Source organism: Chaetodon auriga, chromosome 18 (genome assembly GCF_051107435.1).
Source record: "Chaetodon auriga isolate fChaAug3 chromosome 18, fChaAug3.hap1, whole genome shotgun sequence".
Classification (NCBI taxonomy): Eukaryota; Metazoa; Chordata; class Actinopteri; order Chaetodontiformes; family Chaetodontidae; genus Chaetodon; species Chaetodon auriga.
The window spans coordinates 6,448,161-6,474,632 of record NC_135091.1 but is presented as its reverse complement, the minus strand read 5'-3'; the positions used below and the strand labels follow the sequence as shown (position 1 = coordinate 6,474,632).

The 26,472-nt window shown below is 44.2% G+C and overlaps 1 protein-coding gene across 3 annotated transcripts; it reads left to right on the top strand.

The window, feature by feature from the left end:
- LOC143336443 (brain-enriched guanylate kinase-associated protein) lies at positions 1-25,545 on the top strand. 3 transcript variants are annotated; one of them, XM_076756637.1, is made up of 8 exons: positions 1-101; positions 2,750-2,787; positions 12,897-13,101; positions 15,959-16,120; positions 18,450-18,516; positions 19,945-20,052; positions 20,370-20,450; positions 23,237-25,545. In XM_076756637.1, the coding sequence occupies exons 3-8, from the start codon at positions 13,004-13,006 to the stop codon at positions 24,647-24,649; spliced, it is 1,929 nt and encodes a 642-aa protein (XP_076612752.1). In that variant the 5' UTR covers positions 1-101; positions 2,750-2,787; positions 12,897-13,003; the 3' UTR covers positions 24,650-25,545. The 3 variants fall into 3 exon arrangements, with proteins under 3 accessions (XP_076612752.1, XP_076612751.1, XP_076612750.1); XM_076756636.1 differs by lacking the exon at positions 1-101 and adding an exon at positions 2,265-2,658; XM_076756635.1 differs by lacking the exons at positions 1-101; positions 2,750-2,787 and adding an exon at positions 2,879-3,208.
- Positions 25,546-26,472: the final 927 nt, after the last annotated feature.

Genomic DNA, 26,472 nt, shown 5'->3' with positions numbered 1-26,472 from the left:
TCCGTCAAGGTTTTGAGATGAAGAGTCCCTTTCCGGAGTTTCATTGCGACTTCCCCAGATACCCCTACAGATCTGCCTCTCTGCCCAGGGGCATCAACATGGTGAGTGATGAAAGTCATCCCAGTCTTTAATCAGAGCCAGGCCTCGGAACATATGTTATGATTGGAGCGGAAATTGTTTCTCACAGAGTTTCAAGTGGCGTCTGAATAAATCAAGTCTTTGGAATTTGAGTGAGCTGATCTTGATTTTTCTAGGGCTTTTCTGCTTGACTATTCAGTGCTTAAAAGTGAACAAAAAGAGATGGGAAGTCATAAAGTTATAAGTTAATGCGCTCTATAGGGTTTTGTTTGAATAATTCATGCGGAAGTAATCCAAAAAATATTAAACGAAGACACATGTGTCTTTGTGTACGTATGTGTGTGCATATGTTGAAAAAATATAAAAGAAAACTTTATTCTACTTTATTGTCCAAGGAGGAACATTTCTTTTGACAGTCGTCTTATACTTCTTGGATACATGTGTACACATTCACATGTACATACAGACTGAAAGAAAAGGGGTCGTTATACATTGCCAGCTTTAGCCTGAAGGTATTCTTACGCATTTTTAACCTGCATTAACTTATTCCTGGCCACTTGGGGGCAGCAGAAACAGACCCTAAGCACAACACTGAGACATCACCATCTTTTGAAGTTGTAAACTTGTTAGCAAACTATCCGCCCGAGCACTTCCTGTAGACATGGAGCGGCACTATCAACCATTTTTTGGTTTATCTTTTGGTCTGTTTTTTTTTACCCCAAGTTTGGAGTTACCTTTAAAAATTACACTTAGTTAAAAAAAAAATAAGAAGAAACTAGCTTTTGTGTTGTTCCGCTGAGCCACTCAGACAAGCTACCACTCAGCTGATCCACGAGCTCAGACTGATGACGACGGTGGTGCGTAACGCGAGCGGGCAGAGGAGCGGTGCTCGATGCTGACCAGTGAACAGGCTTTTATGGATGTGCTCATTAGCATTCTACCCATCAGCGGCTCCTCCACACAATCTCAACTGAACAATGCAGTCATTTACTGACTCAGCCCACTCGCCAGCATTTATTGTGTGACATCCATCATTTACTCAGCTTGAGACATAACCTTGCTAAAATGGCTGTGGATGCAGAGAACCTGTTTAAACAACTGTTTTCTTCAGGAATAGCAACCAGTGGTTTCCTCTGACTTACAGCAGCAGCTTGCATGTCAGAGAAAGACAAGCCTGAATGCTCAATTAGCAATTACCGCATCAAATGTGACCATATTTGCAGTCTCAGCATGACATTCATCTTGGTGGTAGATGAGAATTTGACTGTCCTCTTATTTCAAAATGTGCTGTTATAGTTACTAAAAAGCGTAAAATCACATTTACCTCAACCATCACTATATTTTGCATCTCCTGGACAGTGTGAAGCGTCCCCGAGTGAGCGATTGCACTGTTCACCAAGAGCCGTCGATCCCAAAACATACCTGACAGATCTCAGCACCGCTGTCATTTAATAATAAAGGAGTAGATCACGTTGCCTTAATTTATTGTCTGATTAAAATTCAGCCTTTGCCGTCACCTTAGCAACTGCTTGAAAAAAGGTGGGTGGTGTGGGGGCTGAGAGGCAGGCATGTGAGCCTGTTGGTGTTCATCTCAGTGCAGTGTGTGAGTGTCTGTGTGTGTCGCTGCCGAAGTTTCATCTCCTCACACGAGTCCTTGTACTTGTGCGAGCGCGGTAACGAAACATTCTTCACAGGCACACGGCCTTCTGCTGTGATGCAAGCTCCATTCGTGAAGCATCCCCCCCGGCTTAAAAGCGCATTTCTCGTTGGTCTTCTATCGCTTATGCTTTCCTGCTGACCCTGGAGAACAGATAATCTCTCTGGTTGCTTCCTTCATTAATGACACAACTGGATGTGCGTGAATCCCTCCGCCGACCGCTGCTGCTTACTTTCCAGCATTCACCAGATCATGAATCATGATAACACAGCTGCACAGTTGCCACACTCGATCAGGCCTGCACCCTAAATCTGAATGAAGCATACTGGGGGAATATTCTCAAGATGATGCATAATTCATCGCCTCCAGAAAAAGGGCCAGCAGCAGACGCGTATAAAACGTATTCTCCCTAACAGCCTGGGACTTGAGATGTGAGATTCAACAGATTGAACCACCTGTTCCCCCTCACCTTCCCCCTTCTCTCCCTCCGTTCTCTCTCTCTTTCCACACCCCCTCTTTGTCTCTCTCTGTCTTTGTTCCCTCTCTCTCTGATTCAGCACCTCGACGAGGATATTGAGTTGCTGCCAGTATCCCTCATGGGGGGGTTTGCCATGTATCTGCAGTCTGGCTGCAATGGAGGTTTCCGCTCTGCCGCCCTCCCCTCCGTCCCCCTCTTCCTCACCCCTCTAAAATTTGGGGTATAATGCGATTGTTCTCTTCTCACCTCAAGCAAGTGCGGATGTAGACAGCCAGGTTCAGTCTGATGAGTGTTGGGCTTGCTGACGAGCAGGGATGGAGTGCAGGGAGAGGAGCGAATGAGGGAGCCGGGGGGACGAGAGAGTGGTGGAGACGAAACATAAACAAAAACACTGGGAAACAGAGAGCGTGCCTGCTGAATATGTATGTTTCATTTCTTTTTCCCGGTGAGTGTGCGTGCTGCAGCGATGCTCTACTTGGCAGCTCCCGGGCCGGTTTTATGGGTCCCCTCCACTAACATGCTGTCATTTCCTTTAGGTGCCTGATGAAGAGATGAACGGCATAGACACTATCAGGTAAGCTTCTCTCTCTCTCTCTCTCCCTCTCTCTCTCTCTCTCTCTCCATCTCTGCACATATCTTTCAGCGCTCCATCATCACGCCCCCGCGTTCTCCCTGTCTTCTTCCTTTAAGCTCCTTCCCTCCCACTCTTCCTCTCTGTCTTTCCACTCTTGCACAGTCTCTCTCCCTCTGTCTTCCCTCCTGGCTCAGCTGCTGCTGCTGCTGCTGGAGTGGCGTGGTGGTTGTTGGAGGCGGCGGCGGCACTGGTGGTGGAGGGGTGGTGTGCCTGTGGTGGGGTTTCTCTGAGCTTTAAGGGAGAGCTGGGTAAGCCAATCCAGATAGCATATAGAGGGGGGTTTTCTCCATTCTGCCGGCGAGGCTCAGGCAGCAGGATTTTATCTCTCTGTCTCCGGGATGAAGCTCTGCGTGAGAGGAAGGTACTGCTTCAATGTTTGCATCTTTGATTTGGATTGCAAAGCTGGCTTGGTTGTGTCTGCGCGAATACGTGTGAACGTGTGTGCATATGTGCTCATCTGTATGTGATGTGGATGCACTCAGTGTCAGTTCGTGCTCTCTGTGTATTGATGCAGTGCTGTTAGGAATGATGTGCTTTTCTGATAGTTTGTCAAAGATAAAAGCGTGTTTTTTTGCAGAACAGGGCTGATGGTTGTATGCAGGGAATCTCTTGGCTTGAAAATTCACTGCAGTGTATGTGGCGTTACTGTAAAAGCTAATTCTCTAAGGGATCAATCAAGAGGGTTTTTAATTAATCTTGAACGTGTGGAGGTAGTGAAAATGTCCATCTGTGACTCCTATATATCTGATTTTGCATAATTTCAGACAATCACCTGTCGGAATGCACCTATAACACTGATTAATTACTCTGCGTAACAGTGCTGCTTTACCAATATGAGCAACTGAGCAATAGTAGCTCTAATTAATGAGTATTTTGTGTTTAAATGAGCCTGACCGTCTCAAATGTTCACACAAAGCCAAGGTGATAACTGAACTGATGCCTTCACATGCCTGCATAAACAGATTTTAATGAGCTCATTACAAAATTACAAGTGCTCACCCACTTTTCTGATTAAAGTTGCATTACACGGGAATTAAAGCAGCAAAGCAAACGTAACGAGATGCAGGATGGGATCTGCTTTTTTTGGTTTCTCCCTCCTCTCTCTCTGCTTTTTACCTCACTGTCCTACAGTAGACACGTTGTAATTGATACTATTACTAATGAACCATTATTAATCCAGCACAGATGGAAATAGATCCACAGCTTCCCCTTTTGTGTTCGATTACCAATGGTATTATTATGATTTCAGGCAGATTACAGTTTAAAAGCCGTTTAACCAGCCAATGAGGGGTAATTAATCTGACGGGGTGTTTCTCCAATATTAGACATCAATTGTCCTCACCTCGGTGTCACAGCTTTAATTGAATTATAGCAGCTCTGCCGAGATAAGAGGGGGTAGCCCTGTGCCTTTTCTCCTCGCTCTTTGCTGAGTAGGAAACAAGGTCACCTGTGGCCTCTGAAGAAGCTGTGATGAGGTTAAACAGGAAGCTGGATCTACCTGAGAGTCTGACCCTGCCTCTGCATCCCACCCACCCCCACACCTCATCTCCAAGACGCCTTCCAGTCTAAGTGATGAAATGTCCTGAAATCTCTTCGCCTCTCTTTCTCTTTTGCAATTTCTGTCCCTCCCTTGGCCGGGCTTGTGCGTCTGGGCCCTGTGGCGGAGACAGAGATGTAAATTTTACATGGAGACACGTTGGAGAGGGGAGGCTCAGAGCAGAGGAGACCTCTCAGCAGCAGGAGCAGATTTAAAGTTTTTAAGAGTTTTTAAAGTGTTGTCAGAATATTAAAGGAAATGACAAACAGCTTTAGCTGGAAACGTTTTGAAGTGTTTTATTTTGAAAATGAGATTGACACCACTTGGAAAAAAAAAAAAGTGACAGCTGCTCTTCCAGGATGAATGACAGCTCCAAATTGAATGCTGCTCTCTGAAGGAGTGATGATTAAATGGTGTCCTTGGGTGACAAGAAAACAAAAGTTTGACTTAGTTTTTTGGTTTTCAGCGATTATATCAAGTTTACTGTCAGTGGATGTAGATTCAGTATAATCTATAATCTGTTCTTCTTTTTAGCTGCCATCATTAAACAGAAAGGGAAATAAAAGTGTTGATTAAATATCAGCATCATAGAGACAAAGCCCTGTATCAAATGACACCTTTGCAAGATGCCAGTAAATATTCACAAAAGTTGTTGAGCACCACCATCATCACCTCGAGATCAGTGAACTAGCTGCTCTGGAGCTTTTGATCATATCACATGATCTTCATCAGCAGATGGAGTTTTGCCCATTAGTCATGGAAATTTGTGCAAATTGATTTTTTTCTGGACTTCTCATCTGTGCCGGCTTAAAAGTTAAGCTTAAAAATCCATTCATCATCGTGGAAGCAGCAGTCACAGTATTGAATTATTTGCGATGAGTTAACAGTTAGGTCTAAAGTACATCTTTTTAGATTGTACATATACAGATGGGTGATAGATTACATGAAAAACCATGCTTTAGTCATACTCAGAAAGATATCACTACGAGCCTCCACAACAGCTTCAGTGCTCCTTGACATATATCTCCTCCTTCTATGAACGCCGTTCTTTCAAAAGATATTCGCTCCTCGTGGTGACGATGGTGGTGGAGAGCGCTGTCTAACACATCATTTCAAAATCCCCCGCAGGTGTTGAGCTGAGTAGAGATCCGATGGTGAAGGCCGTACCGCAGGATTTACGTCATCTTAACGCTCATTAAACCATTCAGTGACCCCTTCCACTCTGCACGGAAGCGTCTGCATGTGTTATACTTCCCCATTCAAACGTTCAGGTTTTACCTTTAAAGGAATAGTTTGACTTTATGGGAATTATGTTTCCTGACTTGCATGTCTGTCCATTAATTATGAAGCTACAGCAGCGGAGACTTTATGTTAGGTTAGGTTAGATGATCTTAAGACTGGAAATGGTGAAACAGCTGGCATGGTTCTGTTTGAAGCGAATCAAATCTGAAGACCAGCACCTCCAAAGCCACTTAACTAGTTTATTTAATGTGCATAAAAACCAAAGTGTAAAAAAGCGCAGTGGCTTCCTTGAGATTTGTTGTCACTGTGAGCTTGCCAGGCAACCAGTGGAGACTTCAGGAAGTCACATAAACTGGGACATGGTCCCCAGGGAAACTACGCTTTTACGCTTTTAGCTTCATGTCGAATCAACGGATGTAACAGTGATGTCATCTACTTCTTCTCAAAAAAAGCAAATAAGAGCACTTCCCAAAATGTTGAACTACTCTTTAAATTTCAACTTAACTTCTTTACCTGTTCAGGTGTTTGCTCACTACGTAACCACTGAAAATATGAATATAATTCCTATGAATATCAGAAATCTGAAGCGCTGCAGCCATCGCGTCATTCCAGGTGAATTAGGTGTCAGTTGAATCACTTTAATTTCAGATGAAGTGATGATACAGAAGAGCAGTAGCAGTGATGTGGGAGAGAGAGGCAGGTCTGAAGAGGCTGGAGGTTAGTTTTGATCTGTTTAAGTGGACAGTGTTGCTCTAACAGACTAATGCTCTCCTCTATCCTCTGTGGTCTGAGCAGCCAGCCTCTCTCTCCCACTCTGTGTCTGGGTCTCTCTCTCTCTCTCCGCTGACAGCTCCTCTGGGGGTCATTAAGTGCGTCTTATCATCTCAACCCCATTATTCCTCCTCCCCTTTGCCCTCTTCAGCACCAGCGGTCATATCGTACAGGTCAGATTTATTCCTCCTGATGATGAAGCAGTCAGCCATGTAAGTGGCTGAATGGCCTCACTGCATATAACAGCTGCCATAACTCAATTTTTTTTGGCAATTTGACTTGAATTAAATATTTACATAGCAATCTACAGTATGTGTTAAGTCAGCTACTTTCAGAAATAAGAGCACATGACATCAGTTTAATCAAATTTAAAGTGAGACTTGGAACTTTTGCTGAACAGCAGCTACTAGGACTGCAGGTTGCTGTAATGGAAAAATGCTAAATGCTAAGTACTGCACTAGTATTTAGCTAAAATACTAAACTAATGTACACTGCAAAAACTCAGCTCTCAAGCAATAAATTGGGTTAAATATTAAAAATACACAAAATTTCACTTAGAAACAGGCAAATTTCACTGACTGAGATTCTTAAAACAATAACAAGATAAGAAGAGATAAGGTCAAGATAAGACACACTTTGTTGCCCTTAAGATTGCACACTACTTGCCGTACAGCACACCTGGATTCATCACAGTGGTGTATGTGCAGTCAGAGTCTGGTGGCCTCATCAACGTAGAATGATCATAAAATGTGCGCAGTTGAGATAAAAAGCAGCGCTACACGGGTCATACTCTGACTCTCTTGCCATGTAAGGCTTTGATGGACGGGGGGACAAAGGAGATCTTAAAGTGGTTAGCCTGCACTGGGGGACTCTGAAGCAGCTGCCTGAGGGAGGAAGCTGGTACTTAGGTATAGGTCACATAGGTGGGGTCTGGACCTGTCTGATGACTGTTTCTTCAAAGACAGCCTGGAGTGCGGGATGCTGCCTGACTCCCATGATTTCCATGGCTCTTTATGTTAGCTGGGTAATCTGGGCTTTTAGCTGTACGCTGAGGTTGCCAAACCAGGCTGAGATGCCATACTGCAGGATGCTTTCTACTACAGCATGGTAGAGGAGGAGCAGCACTTCCTGAATGACGCCAAAGATCTACAGAAGAAGTGTAGCTGCTGTTGGACCTGAGTGCAGACATGTTCTAGCTGAACACTCCTTTCAGTTTGTTGTTAATGAGTGTGTGTGCCCAGGGATCTATAAGAGTTAACCTGGGCTGTGTTCTGGTCACGGAGAACCACTGATGAATGACCCCCAATGGATTCATGGTCACACACAATCTGTTCTGTTTTCCTGACGTTGAGGATGAGGAAGTGCTTTTCGCACCACTGAACAAATTTCTGAATTTCATGTGTGTATACACATGAGAGAGGAGACCCAGGATGTCACCAGAAAACATGTCATTTCCTAGCAGTGCTGTGTGCATTCATTAGTGTACAGGGTGAACAGGACCGCTGAACTAATGCACACCAGGGTGGTGCCGGTGCTGATGGTCAAGGGTCCAGACAAGGTCCTGTTCACCCTGACCTGCTGGGTACAGCTGGCGAAGACTGCATGGTCTTAAAGGCTGAACTGAAATCGACAAGCAGCAGTCAAGCAAGGGCCCAAACTCCTCCTCTGTTTTAAGTAACAGAAGTTTGAAATTTTGTCATGCTTGAAAGTGTCAAACAGAATATAAAGGCGCCCTGCCAAGTTTTGGTTTGCATCCAACAGCAACAGCAGGGATGTAAAGGACTGTAAGCCACAGTTTACTTCCTTTTTTAGTTAAAGGACGTTGCAACATCTTGGAAAATACACGTACTTCTTAGCATCAGGGAAGCTTACATATGACCTCCATAAAATCACGTCGCTGGTCGTTTTTTGCGCTTCAGTTTTTGTACAGATTAAACAAACAAGATATATTGTGTTAATTCATGAGCTTTAGAGGTGCTGGTCAGCTAAGCTAACAAGCTTACTCTCAGTTATTTTAAACCTTAATTTTAACCAAACATAAACCTTTTAAATGTAAAATGACAGTGTCCTTCCTGTGAGAAGGATAAAGGAGTGAGGGGGATTTACAGGAAATTAAACACGTAAGTTATTTTTTTCTTTCTGATTTCTGCTGCTTGTTTACCTGTGATGAGCCCAAACCTGAGGTCACAGATTATACACTACACTTTTTTATGTGCCGCTGCATTAATACTGGAAAGCTGTTAGTGCTGTATTGCGTTCTATATTTTCTCAGTGCAGTCTTTTCTTTGTAAAAGCTCCATTCATGCGTCCCTGAGTTGAGGCTTTTTAGGGTGCCACTTGAGAGTTATGGATGGACCAGTAAGTACATCTGAGCCACCTGCTATATGTGTATAAGAGCATGAGGTAAATGCTTATGGACACACACAGACACAGACACAGACATACACACACACACACACACACACTCAGAACGCAGAGCAGTGCACTGCAGGCTAGCAGGTTTGCAGAGGTGGTTCCTTTGTTGTGTCCAATCACTACCTGTCCATTCGAGCTCCACTCGTAAACAATATGCTGTGATGGTGGGCGGTGTTCTGTGTTTGTGCATGTGTGTGTGTGTGTGTGTGCATGTATGAGTGTTTGTGTCTGTTCTATTTTTAATGAGCTGGACCCCCTTGAAAGCTGCATCTCTGTGCTTCTCTGTCCCATCTCCTCTTTGGTGGTGGCTGAAAAGATGCTTGCCTTAATTTTGAATTAAAAAAGAGGCAAATATCACAACGTTTAGTTCGCTATTTTAGGAAACCAAAAAAAAATGAAGAGGCTGAAGCAAAGGGTGTGGACAGGATTTGGATTTTTTTTTATGGATAAATTTAAATGCTGAAGCAATTCAGAATCACTGGTTTTGAACACACAGTAAATCACCAAGTTTGAGACTGAGTGAGAGGTTTCAGTGTAAGTGTGTGGATTCTGGGTCGGGAGAAGACGAGGTCTCGGTAGCTTTGCTAGGACAGCTCTCCGAAGGATTTACTGGCAGCGTAACATGATTTTCTTGTCTGGAGGCTGACTGTATTTTTTTGTAGGACAGAATGTGCTTGTGTTTGTGTGTTTAATGTGCTTAGTGTGTGTTTTGGTACGTCTGTGTCTGTGTATGTCAGTGCTCATATGGCTTTGGGGTTATATTTCCTCTACTCCAAAATTTGTATTTATTTCAATTTGCATCATTTATCAAAAACACTTTCCAAAGACAGCTAGCCTTGCTATTTCTGCTCTGTGCTAAGCTAAGCAGCTGCTGCATGTAGCCTCATATTTACCGTACAGACATGAGAGTGGTATTGATTTTCTCATTTCACCCTTGGCAAGAAAACAAACAAGCATAATTCCCAAAATGATGAACTCATTCATGTGTACTAAAACTGCCCATCGCTGAGCTTAATTCATCTTCTCACTGATACCTGCAGCGAAGCCCCTTTCGATTTGAACACAGTGACATTTCCAGTCTAAGTGTCTGCCCTCAGCTTGTCCTGATGTTGGACTCAATCTGTCCTTTGCGTTGATTTTCAGCAGCACAGACCTGTGTGTATTTTTGGGTTTGCTTTCGGAGCTCAGCTAGCCTTCAGTCACCTCTTCCACTCATCCTAAAATCCTCTCGGGATGGTTGTCGTGATTACACACTCCCCTGTGCCGAGTGCCATCAGCAGCACATGAAATCCGTTCAGCGGGTCATTATCCCCTGCCGCTGCTAATGATGTTGGTAGTTGGTGTGTAACTACTTAGGTGTCTGCTCCAGAGTTAATCAATGCTGGACAGAGAAACAGCAGAGACATAAACCCACAGAGTTGATGTTTTTTTTTTTCTCTGAGTTGGTTGAGTCACACTGTACGTGTCATTGGGCCGAGTGACTGCTGCAGGTTAGCTACCTTGTTTAATCCGATGGCATCCGAGGGGGCAGAAAGAGCATCTTCTTCGCCTTCCTTCCTCTGCTGCTGCTGCTGCATGAGTCAGCCACTCGGGTTCCCCCGCTATAATGCTGAGGTCTGGGCCTGCGATAAGGGCTTTTCCTGAGAGCCAATCCATCAATCCATGTGCAAGGTAGATGTGATCATCAAGGCAGAAACTGAGAAACAGATGGGGCGAGGAGAGGAAGATGAAAACAGAAATTGTGATTTCAGTGGACACTTGACACCCACTCTCTTTGCTTTTCCTCCCTTATTTGATGATGGCTTGTCCCTCTTTCCTGTCTTTGGCTAAATTGCAACCGCTCTGGCCAGAATCCCCCCCCCCTCCCCACCACCACCACCAAATGCTTCCTGCTTTTCTCTCTTCCCGGTACCCAACTTTAATGTCCTCCTCCTACTCTACCACCTCCCCTTCCTCTTCTTTTCAATGCTCTGAGTTCCTCTCAAATGTCAGCGTGGCACGAGTGGGTGGCAGGCAGCGCCATCTGAACGAGCCCCGTCTGTGGTTTTGCTGCAGTGTGAGGATCGGCTAAAGGAAGAGAAGAAGCGAGTGAATGAATGAACGAGGGAGTGAGAGTTGTTGTGTGTTGGTGGCTTGACAGCGGACACCTGACGTGGCCTGAGATGTGTTGCTAAGTACAGCTGTCCTCTTTGACTTTTATGGCAGAGACTGCTGGTTTATTTGATTTCTGGGAGAAGGGGATTGAATGGGCAGAGCTCATGTCGCAGCACACAACCACAAAAACACAAAGACACACAGGTAGGCACAGGCGTATAAATGCATACACATCCACAAGCACGCACCTGCATGTATAAACGCACAAAACGACAGTCATGCATACACAAAGACATGCTCTCTCTCACACACACACACACACACACACACACATCCAGCGCCGGTGTGCTATGACTCAGAGGGGAGCAGCTGGAGTGAAGGCTCCAGTGGCGGTGGTGAGCTGTCACCATCTGGAGGAGTACATGTCTCCCTGCCTCCTCAGCCAGCAGCATAAATCACCTCCCAACAACTGGGTGTCAGAGGATCAACATGTTTCTCTATGTCATTGTTTTGTTCTGTTTTGTTTTTTTTAACTCATGTACACAGTATCCCCGGATACAACATCCCCAAATGTGGAGCTCTCCTCGGCCATGCCCCACTGCAGTCACATCCGCGGTCTGTCACTGCTTCCTGTCCGAGTGGACAGTCCAGATCAGAGGAGCTTTGATCAAGCTTTGACGGGCCGTCTCATCTAATAACCCGCGCCATTTGTCTGCGGGTTGACAGCTGCACCTGTGCTGCAGACGCCGTCGAGACATGGGGTTTAGGGGACGCTGGGAATGTTTGGGAAAGAAGCTTCAGTGCATCGGCCCTGTCAAACTCTTTTCATGCAGACTGGGTGGATGTGTCAGCTCACGTCCTTTGTGTTTGGACATATAGGAGATGAAGACGGTCAGTCGGTGGAGGGATGTTTGTTTTTACTGATAAATCGGATGTCTGCTTGTCACAAAGGCCTTTCATCAGCCACCAGTGGTATGAAGCAGGTTTGTGTCCAACGAGAACACAAATTCAATAGGTTTTATTTTCTTTTACGTGGCCTGGAGATGTATTTTCTCAGTCAGCTCCTGACTATGAGTGATGGGACTTTACTTCAGAGCAACATTTTCTGTTAAATTTAGAACACTTTAAGTCATTTCACATGAGAGATTTCTGCATTTCTTTTTTTACTCTGTGCTCTTTTCGCTGGTTAAAGTGGCCGTGGCTCCGATGGAGAAAGCTGATGTGAGGTATTTCTGTGCACCAATCAGAAACATCTGAATCTATATGTGGTGACAGTTATGGGATTGTTTGTTTATGTGACCAGACCTCTGTCAAGATCTGATCAGAGCACATCCACACAGTCCTGAAGAAGAATGATACTACGGATGTTTTGTCTTTGATCGCTGCTCATTTATCTTTATTTTATAATACTTTTCAAGGGCTTTGAAACAACATGAAGCATATGGAGTGGGAAACCCATATTTAAGAAAAAAGTATGAATAAGTTCTTCGTAAGGATGAAATGTTTCACAAAGGTGCAAGCTGTGGAATATATCTTGCCCTTGTCCTCGTGAGTGTTGAACTTTGCTGCAAAACAAAAGAGACCCTTGCCCTTTAAGTCTGACACCAAAACTTGACATTTACCACTGATGTCTTAGATGCTTTCATTTTCACTTCCAATGTATCTTCACAGGAAACAGCACAGTTTGACATCATGAGGAAAATGTACAACGAAAAAACACTAAAATCAGCCTAAACGCTGCATCACCGGGGGGGGATTTTAACCTTTTAAGAGCTGCTAACCTTCAAAATGGTCTGTTACTCTGAATTTAGTGCAGAGTTTATTGCTGTTTCAGCTTTTCTTTTCCTGCCAAGTACAAAACTGTGGGGAATATTGCCATCAAAATGACTATCATTGCAAAATATATATGGACTGTGTCCTCCAAACAGGATCCCTGGCTGAACCGTAGTTACTAATAGTTGACAACCTGTGTGTTTGCTTTGTTTGGCAGGGTCAACACAGGTAGAGCACTCCATAGCTCTGCAGGCCAGACTTAGCTGGTCTCCTTTGGGACACTAACACACATGACGGCTCCCTTTGGTCAACCCCTATAAACACATGAGAGGGAAGGAACACAGACAAACCATGAAAAAGATATACATTGGCAAAACCGCCTTAAAAGTCCCCCGAAATGGCGGAAAACATCCGAAAAAGAGGTAAGAGTGAAACTCTCAGATGCCATCTTTCCATCCGTCCTCGTTATTTTTTTACCTGTTTGTCCGTTCATCCGCCCACGAGGTGTCTCCTCTCGCCACCCAGTGGTGCAAAAGCAGCCTCATCCCACCTCTCCGAGCCCAGAAGTCATGCTGCCTCGTCATCTCATCTCACCGGAATGAAAGCACTCATTATGTCTGACTCAGCTCCCGTTCACAGAGGAGGTCACTAATGGGAGATTTTTCATCCCTGGAGCTACTTCACGTAAACCCATCCTATATCAAACAACAAACACCTGTATTCCCCTGCGAATGCCTGCCACTCAAAGTGAAGCAGGAGGTGGGGGCTGCTGGGTAATGCAGCGCTGAAATGCCAGCCAGTCAGTTGAGACGTTCATTGAATCACTCCGTAGGCTGGTATTGTTTTACTCACTGACTTGGTTGTACAATAGATGCGACAGCTTTCCACTTAAATTGTAAACAATATTGCTGATCCATGTGAAAATGATCATTTCTTATTTAATTTGTACCAAGAAGCAAGAGACTATCGCACAGCCTTTAGTGGTGTTTTACTTGTACAAACATTTCTTGGTGCAGAGCTGTAGAAATAATTGGCTGAGTGAAAAATATCTTAAAGGACAGAAAGTACCATAGTTTAGAAGCTAAAGTTAGCTAAGTAGCAACCTTAAGAAGAGCTGTGGTCAAAGTGTAACACCCCTTTTTTTATAAATTGCGCCCATGTTGTCTGTAGTGTTTGGACCTGATGAGTATGGCTTATTTTAGTGTGTCAGGTCAGGTAGCGAGCGCGGAACTTAATTCGCTAGCCACTGCTAGCAGCTATTGCTCCTCTACATAAAAAACAACATTTAGTATGAATTTAAATGACCAATATGATTACATTTAAAAAAAAAGAGGTGTGTGTCCGTCTTCTGTCTGAATCAAAAGTGGAAGTACGGTGATGTTGTCGGTGTTCGTACATGTGCGAACTAATCTTTAACACCAGGCTTTCAAACTGAACTGACTGTGTAGCAATGACGAGAACGATGGCCTGTCCTGCTCAGGAGTCCCAGTAAGTGGTGACAGTGAGCCAACACACACAATACCAGGACTCAGAAGCTGAAGCAGCTAAATGGAATTCAGCTTTTATTGTTTTTGTTCTTTTATTATTTGTGCTTTTCCCTGATTAACTGTGTACTGAACTGAAGGCAGTCACAGCTCAGCAGTTCAGCGGCATCGAAGCACACAGGCACGAACGCTTGCTGATGTGAAGTGCGTCTGGATGGTGACGCGATTACTTTGGAAAAAAAAGTGAACCAGCTACATAATCAGCGACTGCAAATTGAAGTGAACTGAACAAAATGACTGAAATCAGTGAAAGTGAGTCTTAATTTCCATCTCGAGCTGTCGCAAAGCTCTTAGAGAGGAGGGGGCCTTCAAAGCCTGTGATACTGATGCTGACAAATACGGTTCACATGCCTTCACCAACCAACATCTTTCATTCACGCTAACCAGGATATATTATTTGCAGAAACCTTAACTATAGAATATCAGATCACGAAACACTTGCAGCCAAAAAGATATGTCTTTGGGATTTCTGCTATAACATCACATATTAGCTGCATCTCTACCATATGAATTAATTCATTCGTATTTCTTATTCAGGTGTCATACACATATAATAAATCCATTATATACCACTGGGAGTTCTGTGTTTGGCATGACCACGAATCAATTCATACTGACAATACCTCATATTATTTGTGTGACTATCTGTGGTTTATCAGACAGAAAATTAGACTAAAATTCAGACAAATTTACAGAGAAATACTGCACTGCTAATATTTAGTCTTACCAACTGTCCAAGTGTTGACTGACCCAGTCTGCTTTTCATCCCACTGACTGCAGAAATATTATCACGCATATTAATGAGCTGGAAACCGGACGATACCTGAAAGCATTCAAAGGAACCTGCCCTGATTCTTTTTTCTTTCTCAGCTTCAAACCTCTGTACCTATGATCTTGTTAAAAGAGAGAAAAAGAGACAAAGAGAGGAAGTGAAAAGAGCGACGTGACCACATCTCCATCCACTCTCTGTTATCTGTTATCCGGCTGCAGATAGAGTCATTACCCTCCTTCCTCCATCTGTCCGTCAATACAGGGTCCATTAAGCCCAGCCGTGCACACTAAGATCCATCACGGCAACAGACATTTCCTCTTTTCCCACTCATACTTGCCCTTTTATTAGATTGAAGCCCAGGTAATGCACATACTCTGAAAATAGTCATCATTGTGCTGTCTCGCTGAATTACATGTGGGGGGTATCGCTGTTCCGTAAATCTGAGCCTTCACAGTCTATTCATATGATGTATTAGAGTTCATTGGCTTGTATTTCATCACAGATTACACCCTCTCTTTTTTCCATGGGGCCAATCTCACTGATGATTGGGTTTCTGTGATGTGCTGCAGTGCTTTAATGCTGAAAAAGAGACCTCATGCTCAAAGGTCTAATGACGTAAAAAGTCCGTACCCTCGCTTGCCCCTGCCTGGACTCTTAATTAAAGATCTCTGTTTTGGTACCATGTTTTCTTCATACAAAGCACTTTCTCACACAACTTTTCTGCCTTTATCACCCTCTCATGATGTTCTCATCGCCGTTGCATGGCCGTTCAGGGGTGCATTAAAAAGATATGTAGACCCTTATAAGTCCTCTTAGATACGCATACACCCAAGTTACAAGCTTGTTTTCTCCACCATATGCCTTGAACACAATCATCTGCTGTGTTTGTGTGTGTGTGTGTGTGTGTGTGTGTGTGTGTGTGTGTGTGTGTGTGTGTGTGTGTGTGTGTGCGCGTGCGTGCAGCTCATTGCTGGAGCAGAAAGAGGACCTACGGAAGAGGCTTTCCTACACAACACACAAGCTGGAGCTGCTGCAGAGCGAGTTTGACTCCACGCGGCAGTACCTGGAGACGGAGCTGCGGCGAGCGCAGGAGGAGCTGGACAAGTTCACTGATAAACTGCGAAGGTAGGTCAGCGCACTGTACGACACAGTGGTGGAACAGATCCTTTCATTAAATACCAGTACCACAATACATACCACGGTACTCTTTTACAAGTGAAAGTCCTGAATTAAAAATCCTGCAGTGCTAAATCCATCAAGTTAGCATCACACTCTTATAGCTTTGTCGGCCTCATGATGGACAAAAAGTATCAAATCTTAGGCAGCAGAACCAGAAATATTGTCATTTTTGTGACACATATTCTCCTTCCTTGTCAAAATTTGGTACCTACATTACCCACAATGCAACTGTTGTCTTGGAGATTTGGATGTGTTATGCTAGTAGCGGCTAATATTACCTCGAGCCTTTAGCCTTAAGCAGAGATGAGTAGTGGCCAACCACCTGCAGGTTTTTTTCATTTTCAAATGTGTCCTCAGCCTCAGCTGACACTGACTCATGTGACATCACTTGAGTCGATGGATACTAGATGTCAGCAGCTCCCTCTGAAGCCACAAAAGGCTTCATCCAACTTTTGCAGTCATGTAGTAGTACTCTCCAAGACCTGTAAACAGACTTTGATGTGTAAAATCTTTGGCCCAAATACTTATACACGCCTGGCCACTGGTATGGTACAATATTTCCCTCTGAAATGTAGGACAGTTGAAGTTTAGGTATATACTGAGAAAATTGTACTTATCTACATTAGGTCAGGTTTGAGGAGTTGAGTTGTGAGAACATTTTGGCAAAAATTCCTTGTTCTCAATTAGTAAAACTCACCTAGAACAAAATCAGTTTTGTAAGAGAAACCTGAGCACAGCAGGAATAATGTGGACAGACAGGGGACACAATAACAAAGAGTTTAGTCACACATGCGTATACACAGTTTGAAGTTTAGATTGATCCAGTGGGATGAGACCGTCAAGTTATAAATCCTTTGTTTTTCGCTCCATTTGTACGATATGAAGTGCTGCACTGAACTTTCAAAATTCAGTGTTTACCCATGGGTGCTGTATCTAAAGTTAGCCGGTCTGCGCTCTGGTCCAGTGAACAGCAGCTTTAAAGTTGAAGAAATGTAATATGCTGTGGAGGATTTAGAAGAGCCCTATAGCTGAAATAAAAAGGACAGTATGCTGCAATTCTTCTCTTGCAGCGAGCGACTTTTTCTCATAGCATGAGATTTAATGAAATTCAAAATATAAACTGCACCAAATTGTTTTAGAGCGTATGGAGCAGTGTGTCAGTACAGGATATCTGAACAATCAAACACAGTCAGGAGGGTTTTTCTGTTGTCTAAAGAGAAGAAGAGAAGGAAGTAAGAGACACATTTTGTCTCTGTTGTTCTTATAATTAGTGCCACATTATGAAATTCTCTTCAGGAGATCTTCCCGCAGATTACAGCCCTGATTTCAAAGAAGTTGAATTCACGTAGAAATATGTAGTACATGGTGTAATAAAGCAGTATAACATAATATAGTATAATGGTATCATATAGTACAACCATTCAAAGAGTCTGTTGTACAGACACCAAATATATTTTTTACATTTCAGCCCCAAAAGGAGAATAATTAGATAAAATAAATCTTCCTGTTTTAACCATTTTCCCCCAAGTACCCTTTGTTTTTTTATTTGTTTTTCAGTCCAGGACAAGTGACCCTTAGATCATTGTTGAACCACAGCGGCACTTCTGCAGTCGACTCAGTGGTTAGACTGAATATATTTAAACCTGATTTGTCAGTCAAGAGTATGTTCAGCTCATGTTCCCATAGTGCTAACCCGAGACTAACCTTCTGTTTTTATTTAGAAGCTTTAAGAATAGCTTTGCTTAAGCAACACGCCTCTTTATTCCAGCTTGTTCTTGGCATTATTGTGCACAGGACAGTGAAACAGTTTAAATCTGCACAGATTTTGATGCTAAGCTTCCAGTTTCTGTGACCAGTGACTGCTGACTTCTTATATTCTTATCTAACTGTTACTCAGATGTATATTTGTCTCTTTCTGTCTATCATAGAATATGAAATATAAGTTGTTTCGCAGGAGTGCAAGTGTCCAAAATCTCACAAGAAAAAAAAAGATGTGGAGGACAGGCAGAAAACTGAAACATCACCTTGGGATGTTGGGGTCCACTGGCTCAGGAAGTGTGTGATTTTATGTGGAACTGTTGCTCATGTGTGGCCTTGTAACAGTATGTCTCAACCCTCTGGATGACGAGTGCTACGACCTGAAACGCGGCGTGCGCTTCAGCTCCGTCGTGCATACAGCTCAGTTTGAAGAGGTCTCTGACTGCTGCTGTGTACTGCGTGTGTGCCGACAAACTATTATCTGCGAGTGAGCAATGTCGTTTATTGTGTCGTTCAGAATACAAAGCAGCTACTCAGCACTGCAGAGGATCAACCAAGATCTGGAGGAAAAGATCCACAGGGATGTAAGTGTTCAAACCTGTGTGTGTGTGTGTGTGCGTGAGTGAGTGTGTGTGTGTGTGTATGCTGCATCCTGTCATATGAGTTCCCATGCTTGCGGTTAAGTACCTTTAGACGCAGAAGAAAGAGAAGCACGTAAGCAAGTCATGGGTTTAGACGTGGTGCAGAACACTTGGAGAGCCTATTTGAATATGAATATGCCCTGCTGTTGGTACCACTGACGTTAATTATGGCTTATTACAATTGGCTGTCCTCCTTCCAATGGCAGCGTGATAGCAAACCCATTGTTCTCAGTGCACCGCACCTCACTTGCATTTGTCAGACATCGCTTTTGCCGCCGAAAGATACAATTAACTAGCCTGCTTGAGAACACTGTATGACAATCAGGTGTCTATAGACAGCCGAAAACGCTCCGCGAACCGGTTTGTTACAGCACAAGATAATAACGGCCATCATCGTGATTTCAATGCAACAGCAGCAAGACACCAGGTTAATAAGAAGCTTAAGGTCACCCGGCCTTTTGTGAGAAGAAAAATGGTCATTTTCTTAAAATAAAGACCCCCCTCCCCCCCTTGTGAAGCGTCCTCATCAGCTGTTATTGATTCATCTCGCGTATCCCCTCCTCAAGGGTGAGAGAGGTGCAGAGTAAGTCTCTATGTAATCGTAAAGCTTGTTTACTCCAGAGGTGCCACAAACCCATCTGACCCCGTGGCCCTCCACAACTAGAGAATGTAATTACAAGACAGATAAACACAGTGATGTACTCTGAGTGGGCTTCTACTCACACAGCCACACTGTTCAAAGGAGGAAGAGGCAGAAGAGAAAAGAGCAAACTTCTGCTCACTTAAACCAACACAAACGCTGTAGTGTTTTCTTAGTGCAGCGGCCGTGTAATACTAACCTCGGACTGTTTTTCCACGCCGTTTATGGACGCTGTCAGGAAAGCAGTTTGAAAAGGCAGCAAGCGATGAATTAAAATGCTGCCCAACATGCAAAACTGTTCCACACGTGTGTGAAACCTGGACTGTCTTCATCAGCCAACAAAAAGGAGATTTACCTCTGTGGAGTGCTGCGTTTACTGACATCAAGGTTTCTTTGCTACCCAGAGTAACCAAAAGAATCAGCTACAACATCTCCTGCTGCCTCTTAAACACTCATCCGTGTGTGACGCTGCTCAGTGTATCTTCACTGCATCCGTCTCATACACAGTCTTCTGCAAGCATATTTACACTGACAAGACATTGATGATAAATGGTAAACCTGCACATAGACAAGTCATGGCTTTGCTTTCCTGTAATGGGATTTAATTTAAGAATCTCTGAAACTGGGATGCGTGCTTTGATGAGTGTTGTTTGGACTGAAAACTTTTGCAAATCTAAGTGTTTATAGTCTTTCCGTGCTGGTAATTTCTATAACTGCTCTCCTGTCGTCAGTCTCAGCACCACGACGATGAGAAGCGAGCGCTGAGCAGAGAGATCATCGTTCTCAACAACCACCTGATGGAGGCGAAACTCACCATCGAGAAGCTCCAAGAAGACAACGTAAGAGCCTGTTTACGTTTTCGTCTCGGGAGAATAGAGTACTGCATTTTACCTCCACCTTGTTTCCTGAATCCATGCCTTGAACACAAACAGTACGCTTAATTTGTCGCTAGAATTAGAAAAGTTTTCCTCTTTATTGGGTTTTGTTTCATCAAAAGAGGTATTAAGTGTTGTTTTTGTGTACCGGTATTTTATAGAAGCTGGAAGAAAAGTGAGACTTAATCATTGGAGATGATGAAAATACTCGCCAACATCAATGAATAGTAATCCCTAAATGTTGTGTCACGTCTTCCATTTGTGCTCATGTGGCTCCACAGGATCTGTACAGGAAGGACTGTAACCTGGCTGCTCAGCTCCTCCAGTGCAACAAATCTCTTTACAGGGCCCAGCTCTCTGAGGTGAGCCCCACACTGACCTCTACACTTTTTTTATTATTAAATTAGTGCTGACAGTGGAAACTGTTTCCAGGGGACACTAAAAACTCATGCACATGCTTGTTGTTGCTGAAGGTGGCTAACTGTAAGTAGTTTGCAAAGTGAGCTAAATAGTAAAATGATGAAAATAAAGATAAAATAGAATACAGATAATGCATAACATAGGATGGAAAATAATAAGTAAAATACAATAAATGCAAGAAAGGTGAGGTTTTGAAATTGAAATTTTTATTTTACAAAAGTTACAACCAAAGGAAACCTGTCCTGAATTCTCATGTAAAACACACTGACAATTCATCGGTAGCCAAGCGAAAGGGAGAGATTTGGTCAAATATCTGTGATTTGTGGGGAAGAGGAGATGTGATGCGAGGCAGCACTCAGGTGGATTTTTTAGCTCTTGACATAAGATGGGGAGAAAAAAATGTCGCCGTCTCGACTGTAAGTGAAGGTCATCTCGCCCTTTGCGAGGCAGAGGAGATAAGAGACGTGGTGGAGCGGCGGCTGCTGGGTCACTGCGGGGAGGGCGGAGGCTGGAGAAGGAGAGGTGGAGGCTAACATAACACAGCTTAACGTGCTTCCTGCAGAACGATAGAGTTTAGACAGAGAAGCGTTCACGTTCCAAACAGCAGTGACTGCTGCGGTCATGGACGAATGAGAAATCGTTTTACTGACATTTCGGATTTTCTGTGGATTATTTTTGTGGTTACCTCACACTGAAAAAAAACTCAATTACCTCAAGTATTGAAATCATTACATTTCCGTTGATTGATTAGAAAATCATTGTTGGGATGTGTTTTTTTTTTTTACTTCTCCTTTGATCAAAGTTGTGTTTTACATTTGAAGTACTCAGACCTTTCTCCAAGTACAAGTAACAATACCACAATGTAAAACTACTTTGTTGCAAGTAAAGGTCCTGGATTTATTAAAAATACAAAAGTATTAACATCAAAATGAACATATGGTACAAAAAGTAAAAGTGCTCATTATGCAGAATAATGTCTATTATATTACTGAATTCTAATTATTGATGTACTAATACATACTTTAATGTTGCCGCTGGTGAAGTTGGAGGATTTTTTTTTTTACTATATATACTGTGTAGTAGCTTATGAGTTTCACCCTGGGGTTTATCTTATCAATAATGTTACATCATTATGTATTTGTTGATTATATTTTACAAGTAAAAGTAAAAGTACCTCAAAAATGGACTTAAGTACAACATTGTGTACTTAGTTGCTTTCCACTACTGCAGATATTACTCTCAACATATAGAACTTACACATACACGAGCTCCTTTGTGCTGTCATTAAATCCTTTTGGCACTGAACTGCGATCACGCGTCGTCTTGGACACGTAAAGTAACTGTAGCACAAATCTTGTGTTTGCGCCCATCAGCCAGGCAGGAGTGTAAAGTCTTTCTCCTCCTGTCACTCAACATGCAGCGAAGGCAGAGTGTAATTATTCTACACCGGCTTTAGTAATCATGCAATTGTTTGACAATGATTAAGCATGAAGCACCGCGGGAACTATTTCAATGCAGATTGTGTGCAAATGTTCAAGGAGCTAAAACTACAACGTGTAGCAAAATGTAAATGGGGAACACGGCGCAGCCTCATCGCGCTCTCCTGCTGTTGCTTGTGAAAAGAGATGCGTGTGAGTATCGATGAGTGTTTTAACACCAGGCCAGCTTGGCGCCACTTTCCGCTGCATCAGCCCTGGGCCTCGTGCCTCGCCCGTGTGACAAGGGTGGATTTTAAAGCTGGCATGCGTCCACGAGGTTAAAGAGAGCCTCTCCACATTTTGCCCGTATGGCTGAATGGAAATATCAATGCAGACTGCAGCTGGTTGCATAATGCTCATAAAACGTCCCCCTACACATTATCCAGTGCACACAGACACATAAACACCCGGCTGGACACCGTATAGGATCGGTTAAAGAGTGAAAAACTGTTCTGCAGGCACGGCGCCAAACATAATCGGGGTCAGAGGCTATACATGCACTCACTGTATGTCCGCTGGTTTGCTGGTCCTGTGGGTGGGAGCTAATCGAAAGCATATTGATGAATGGAGCTGCAGCATTTTGAGAAGCTCAGTGGCTCTTCATCGCCTACTGAAGTGCTTCAGTCGTTTGTTTTGCTGCAAAACAAGCGCAGAGAGGGTATAAAATGATCGGACTCCGATTTCTAAACGCCACATAAAAGCTTAGCGCGATCTTGTTCAAAACAAGCCCAAAATGAAAAATGTGTTGACAGTCCTTAAGTGGCATTTAGTTTGGTCCAAGTTGTAATAAAACTGTTATGATAAAATGTCTTTTCATGTTCTCTGTGGTGTTTGTCTTTTCTGTTTCTACAAAGTTATAATTAGCTTGCCTCTCATTGCCAATTAGAAACAACTGACTAGATTCCTGTTGATGATATGCTGCCGTAATGCTTGTTGCTATGGTGAGGCACAGATAGTGAACAGAGGCTTTTTTTTTTTATTGAGAAATGCTCAGAATAGAGCAATGTCTTTCTTTTCTTTTCCTCAGTTCACCTTTCATTTTTTTTCTCTTTTGTTAAGGATCTTGTCACTGAAAAGACACATTGATTTTTTTTTTGTATTATAGTCACACACATACAGTCATTCCAGGTAAATGCACAGGTGTATGTTGCGGTGATACACTCAGAAATCACCGCCCAGCTCCACCTGTTGGTACAGCAATGCTTACATCACTGTTGTTTCCCGCCTTTCTCTCTTCTCTGACCCTTCAGCTGCCTGCTGATTTTCAGGAGCGCCTCACCATGCACTTGGAGGAGTCGCCTCTCTGTCACTCCTACCCCGACAGTGTCCCGGCCTCTCTCATTGCCAAAGTGCTGGAGAAACCAGACGAGGCCTGCAGCAGCAGCCAGGCCTCCCGCTCCCCCAGCCCCCAAACCCAGGACCACGCTTTTATCTTGGAGCGCTTGGGGCCAGGAGAGCGGCTGGGGCTCCGTGCAGCTTACAAATCCGACCTGTACAGCAGCGACACGGCGCTGTACTGCCCTGACGACCGTCACCGCGAGCGGAGGCCCAGCATGGACCTCCACGGTCAGAGGAAGCTGCTGTACGGGCCCCAGAACTCCACCGACAGCAACCCAGAGGAGGGCTCGATGGGGTTGACGGCTGGCTGCTCGCAGGAGCACTTTGCCAAGTTCACTGCCACGCTGGGTGCGGGCTCCAGCTCCTACTCCAGCTTCAGTGGAGGGGGGTCTGAAGACAAAGGCAACGGCCCACCCAGCAGTGCAGCTTCCTCCCCGCGCCACCATTCCCTCTACATGGACTGGAGAGATGCAGGCGACTATGAGAGGAAGAGCGACTCATCCTGGGAGAGGGACAGTCCGAGAGGCTTTGCCAACGCTCATCCTTTCCAGCAGACCGAGCTTAGCCACCACCAGAACGGCAGCTCGCCTGTCTACAGCCGCACCATGTCCTCCTGTTTCAGTGAGCCCTACGAGCCGCTCCCTCCCTCTTCGTCCCCAAGTGTCGCCTACGGAGACAGCCGTCGAGGCAGCACATTAGCCCCCGAGGAGGAGGAGCTGATTGGCCGCTGGAGACAACTTAGCGTGGAGGACTTAAGTGCCCACACCTACCGCAGCCCCGGCCGGGCCTCACCTTACAGCTTCTCCGAGCAGCACTTCTCTGTGCGGCCTGCTAAGATCCGACTGGGGCCGCTCTACAGCAGCTTCCAGGAGGGGGCTGACTATTACCATCACGGTGTGGGCGTCATGGACCCAGTGTGGGTAGCCGGCAGCCCCAGCCCCGAATGCAGCCCAGGGCCGCGGCAGGCTCATAGCCAAGCCCACCTGTACCGAGCCGAGGACAGCCAGGGGTCGGAGCACAGCCTCTACCACTCAGGGAGCTCCAAAGACAGGGAGGGTAACGTGGCAGCTGGCGGCCAGAGCACGGATTATGTAGACCCCAGCCCCAACAGCTCCACCGAGTCTCTGAACCAGAGAACCCTGGAGATGGCTGCAGAGCTGCAGCACTACCAAGTGGAAATGCACAGCCTTCCCGCACAGGTGAGCCAGTCGCCGCCGCCGGCCCCGCCCCCTCCTCCTCCGTACAACCAAAAATTTGGCTCCCTGGGACTTTCCAGGAAGGACAGTCTGACCAAGGCCCAGCTTTACGGAACACTTCTGAATTAAGACTCTCCAATCAGGTTTAATCTTTGACAGGATGCTGAACGCAAGGCTACAGCTAGACCAGCTACACTTCCTGTTAGCACGAGCCTTTTGGTAGAAGATGGTTTGCATAGAAGCCAGGAGCCAAATAATTCAGTATCATGAACGCGTAACTACTGCTGATTATTTAAAAGCTTTGACTGTCCGGCAGATGACGGCAACCGTTCTCACCACAGCCGCCCTGAGCAAGTTCAGTCACGCTGAAAGAGCTGGATGTGGGGCAAAAGGAGCAGAGGAGCTCAAGCCGCTGGGAATATTTGTAAGAATGTGTATGTCTTGAAATCGCAAATGTATAAATATATACTTATAACTAAAAACTGAGTGATATATTTTGTATGTAGCCATTAGCAAGAAATCCACCCAAAACAATCAAACAAAATGCAAATCATCTTGATAAACCTGGAACTTGTATATACATTAAAAAACTGCCAGTCTTATATTTGAAAACTATTTTAACTGAGAACTGAGGCTGCACATAGATTCGTTTCAGCCGTTATTTTCAACCGGCTGGAACGGCGGCGGCCTTGTGAGGATTTAAACATGAATGTTGCACATAAGCAGACAACAAAAACCAATTAGTCACGTACGAGAAACATACCTTTTGCTTTTCTTCTGTTGGTTGAATTTGACAGTATCGGTGGGTGTGTTATGTTGTTATTGATGGAACGTTTTGAGATCTGTCTTGGCATTCAGTATTACTTTGCTCTTCTATATCCCACGGAGAGGTTTTCCTGCCCCCATTCTACCTCAGATTTGGAAGCCCACACCCCATCAAGCCACTGTAACCCTGTTTCTTTGACAACGATGCATGTTTATATATTTTGGTTGTTCGCCTAATAAAGCACAAATTATACATATAAGCTCCACGGCTTCCTTTAATGTTCAGATGAGGGGATTTGAACTGTCGCTGTGTGAAAGAGACACCATGTTTTAACGTCACCCCGCGTTCGAGTACGCTGGAATATGATCGGTTGTTGTTTTAAGATAATTACACGTCTGCTGATCTGCAGTCGAGTGATTGAACTGTGTGTGTGTGGGGGGGGGGGGCTGCTGAGTCACTACCAGGCCCGGCTTTATCACTGTTGTGAATTTAAAAAAGAGGTTAGTCAAGAGGGATTTTTGCCAAGATCAGCAAACTCAAGACAGAAAGTTTATTTGGGTATTCCAAGGAGGAAAGAAAATACTACAGTGAAGTGTTATTCTGTGAGTTTTTATGATAGAAAACACGCTAAATGTACTAATACTCAATACTTCTGATGAATGTTACAAATGTCGTGCCGGGAGTGCAAATACACAGAGTGGTGAAAATACAATAAATTCTACTTTTCCTGCTGATTAAACTCTTTCAGCTCGATGTATTGCGGTGAGGTAAACGGTCAGTTAATCAATTAGTCGATCAATTACCAAGAGAAAAGGCCAAACGCCGGCTGCAGCCTCTCAGAAACAAAGACTCGCTGCTTCTCTCTGTTGTAAACTGAATTTTTGGGCTGTTAGTTACACACAAAGTAATTTCGTTTTTCCATCTATTTGTATGGGTCAGCGGTTAGTTAATAAAAGATAATTAGCAGATAAAGCGATTTTTTTAAAGAAGCTTCTCATGTTTAATAATTTGCTGCTTGCAAACTGAAAACTGCTGGTGAGACAAAACAAGATATTTTAAGACTTGTGAGTGCGAGAAATTTCAGTGTTTTCCTTCATTTATGGAACAAACGATTAACCAATTAACGCTGAAAAAGATCTGCAGGTTGATAATGAAACGATCGCCTGTTGCAGGTTTAAATTTAGTC

Coding starts and splice junctions, on each gene's coding strand:
- LOC143336443 (XM_076756637.1), top strand. CDS start 13,004: ATGAGAGGGAAGGAACACAGACAAACCATGAAAAAGATATACATTGGC. Junction 20,053..20,369: donor AGAAGCTCCAAGAAGACAAC/GTAAGAGCCTGT, acceptor GTGGCTCCACAG/GATCTGTACAGGAAGGACTG. Junction 20,451..23,236: donor ACAGGGCCCAGCTCTCTGAG/GTGAGCCCCACA, acceptor CTGACCCTTCAG/CTGCCTGCTGATTTTCAGGA.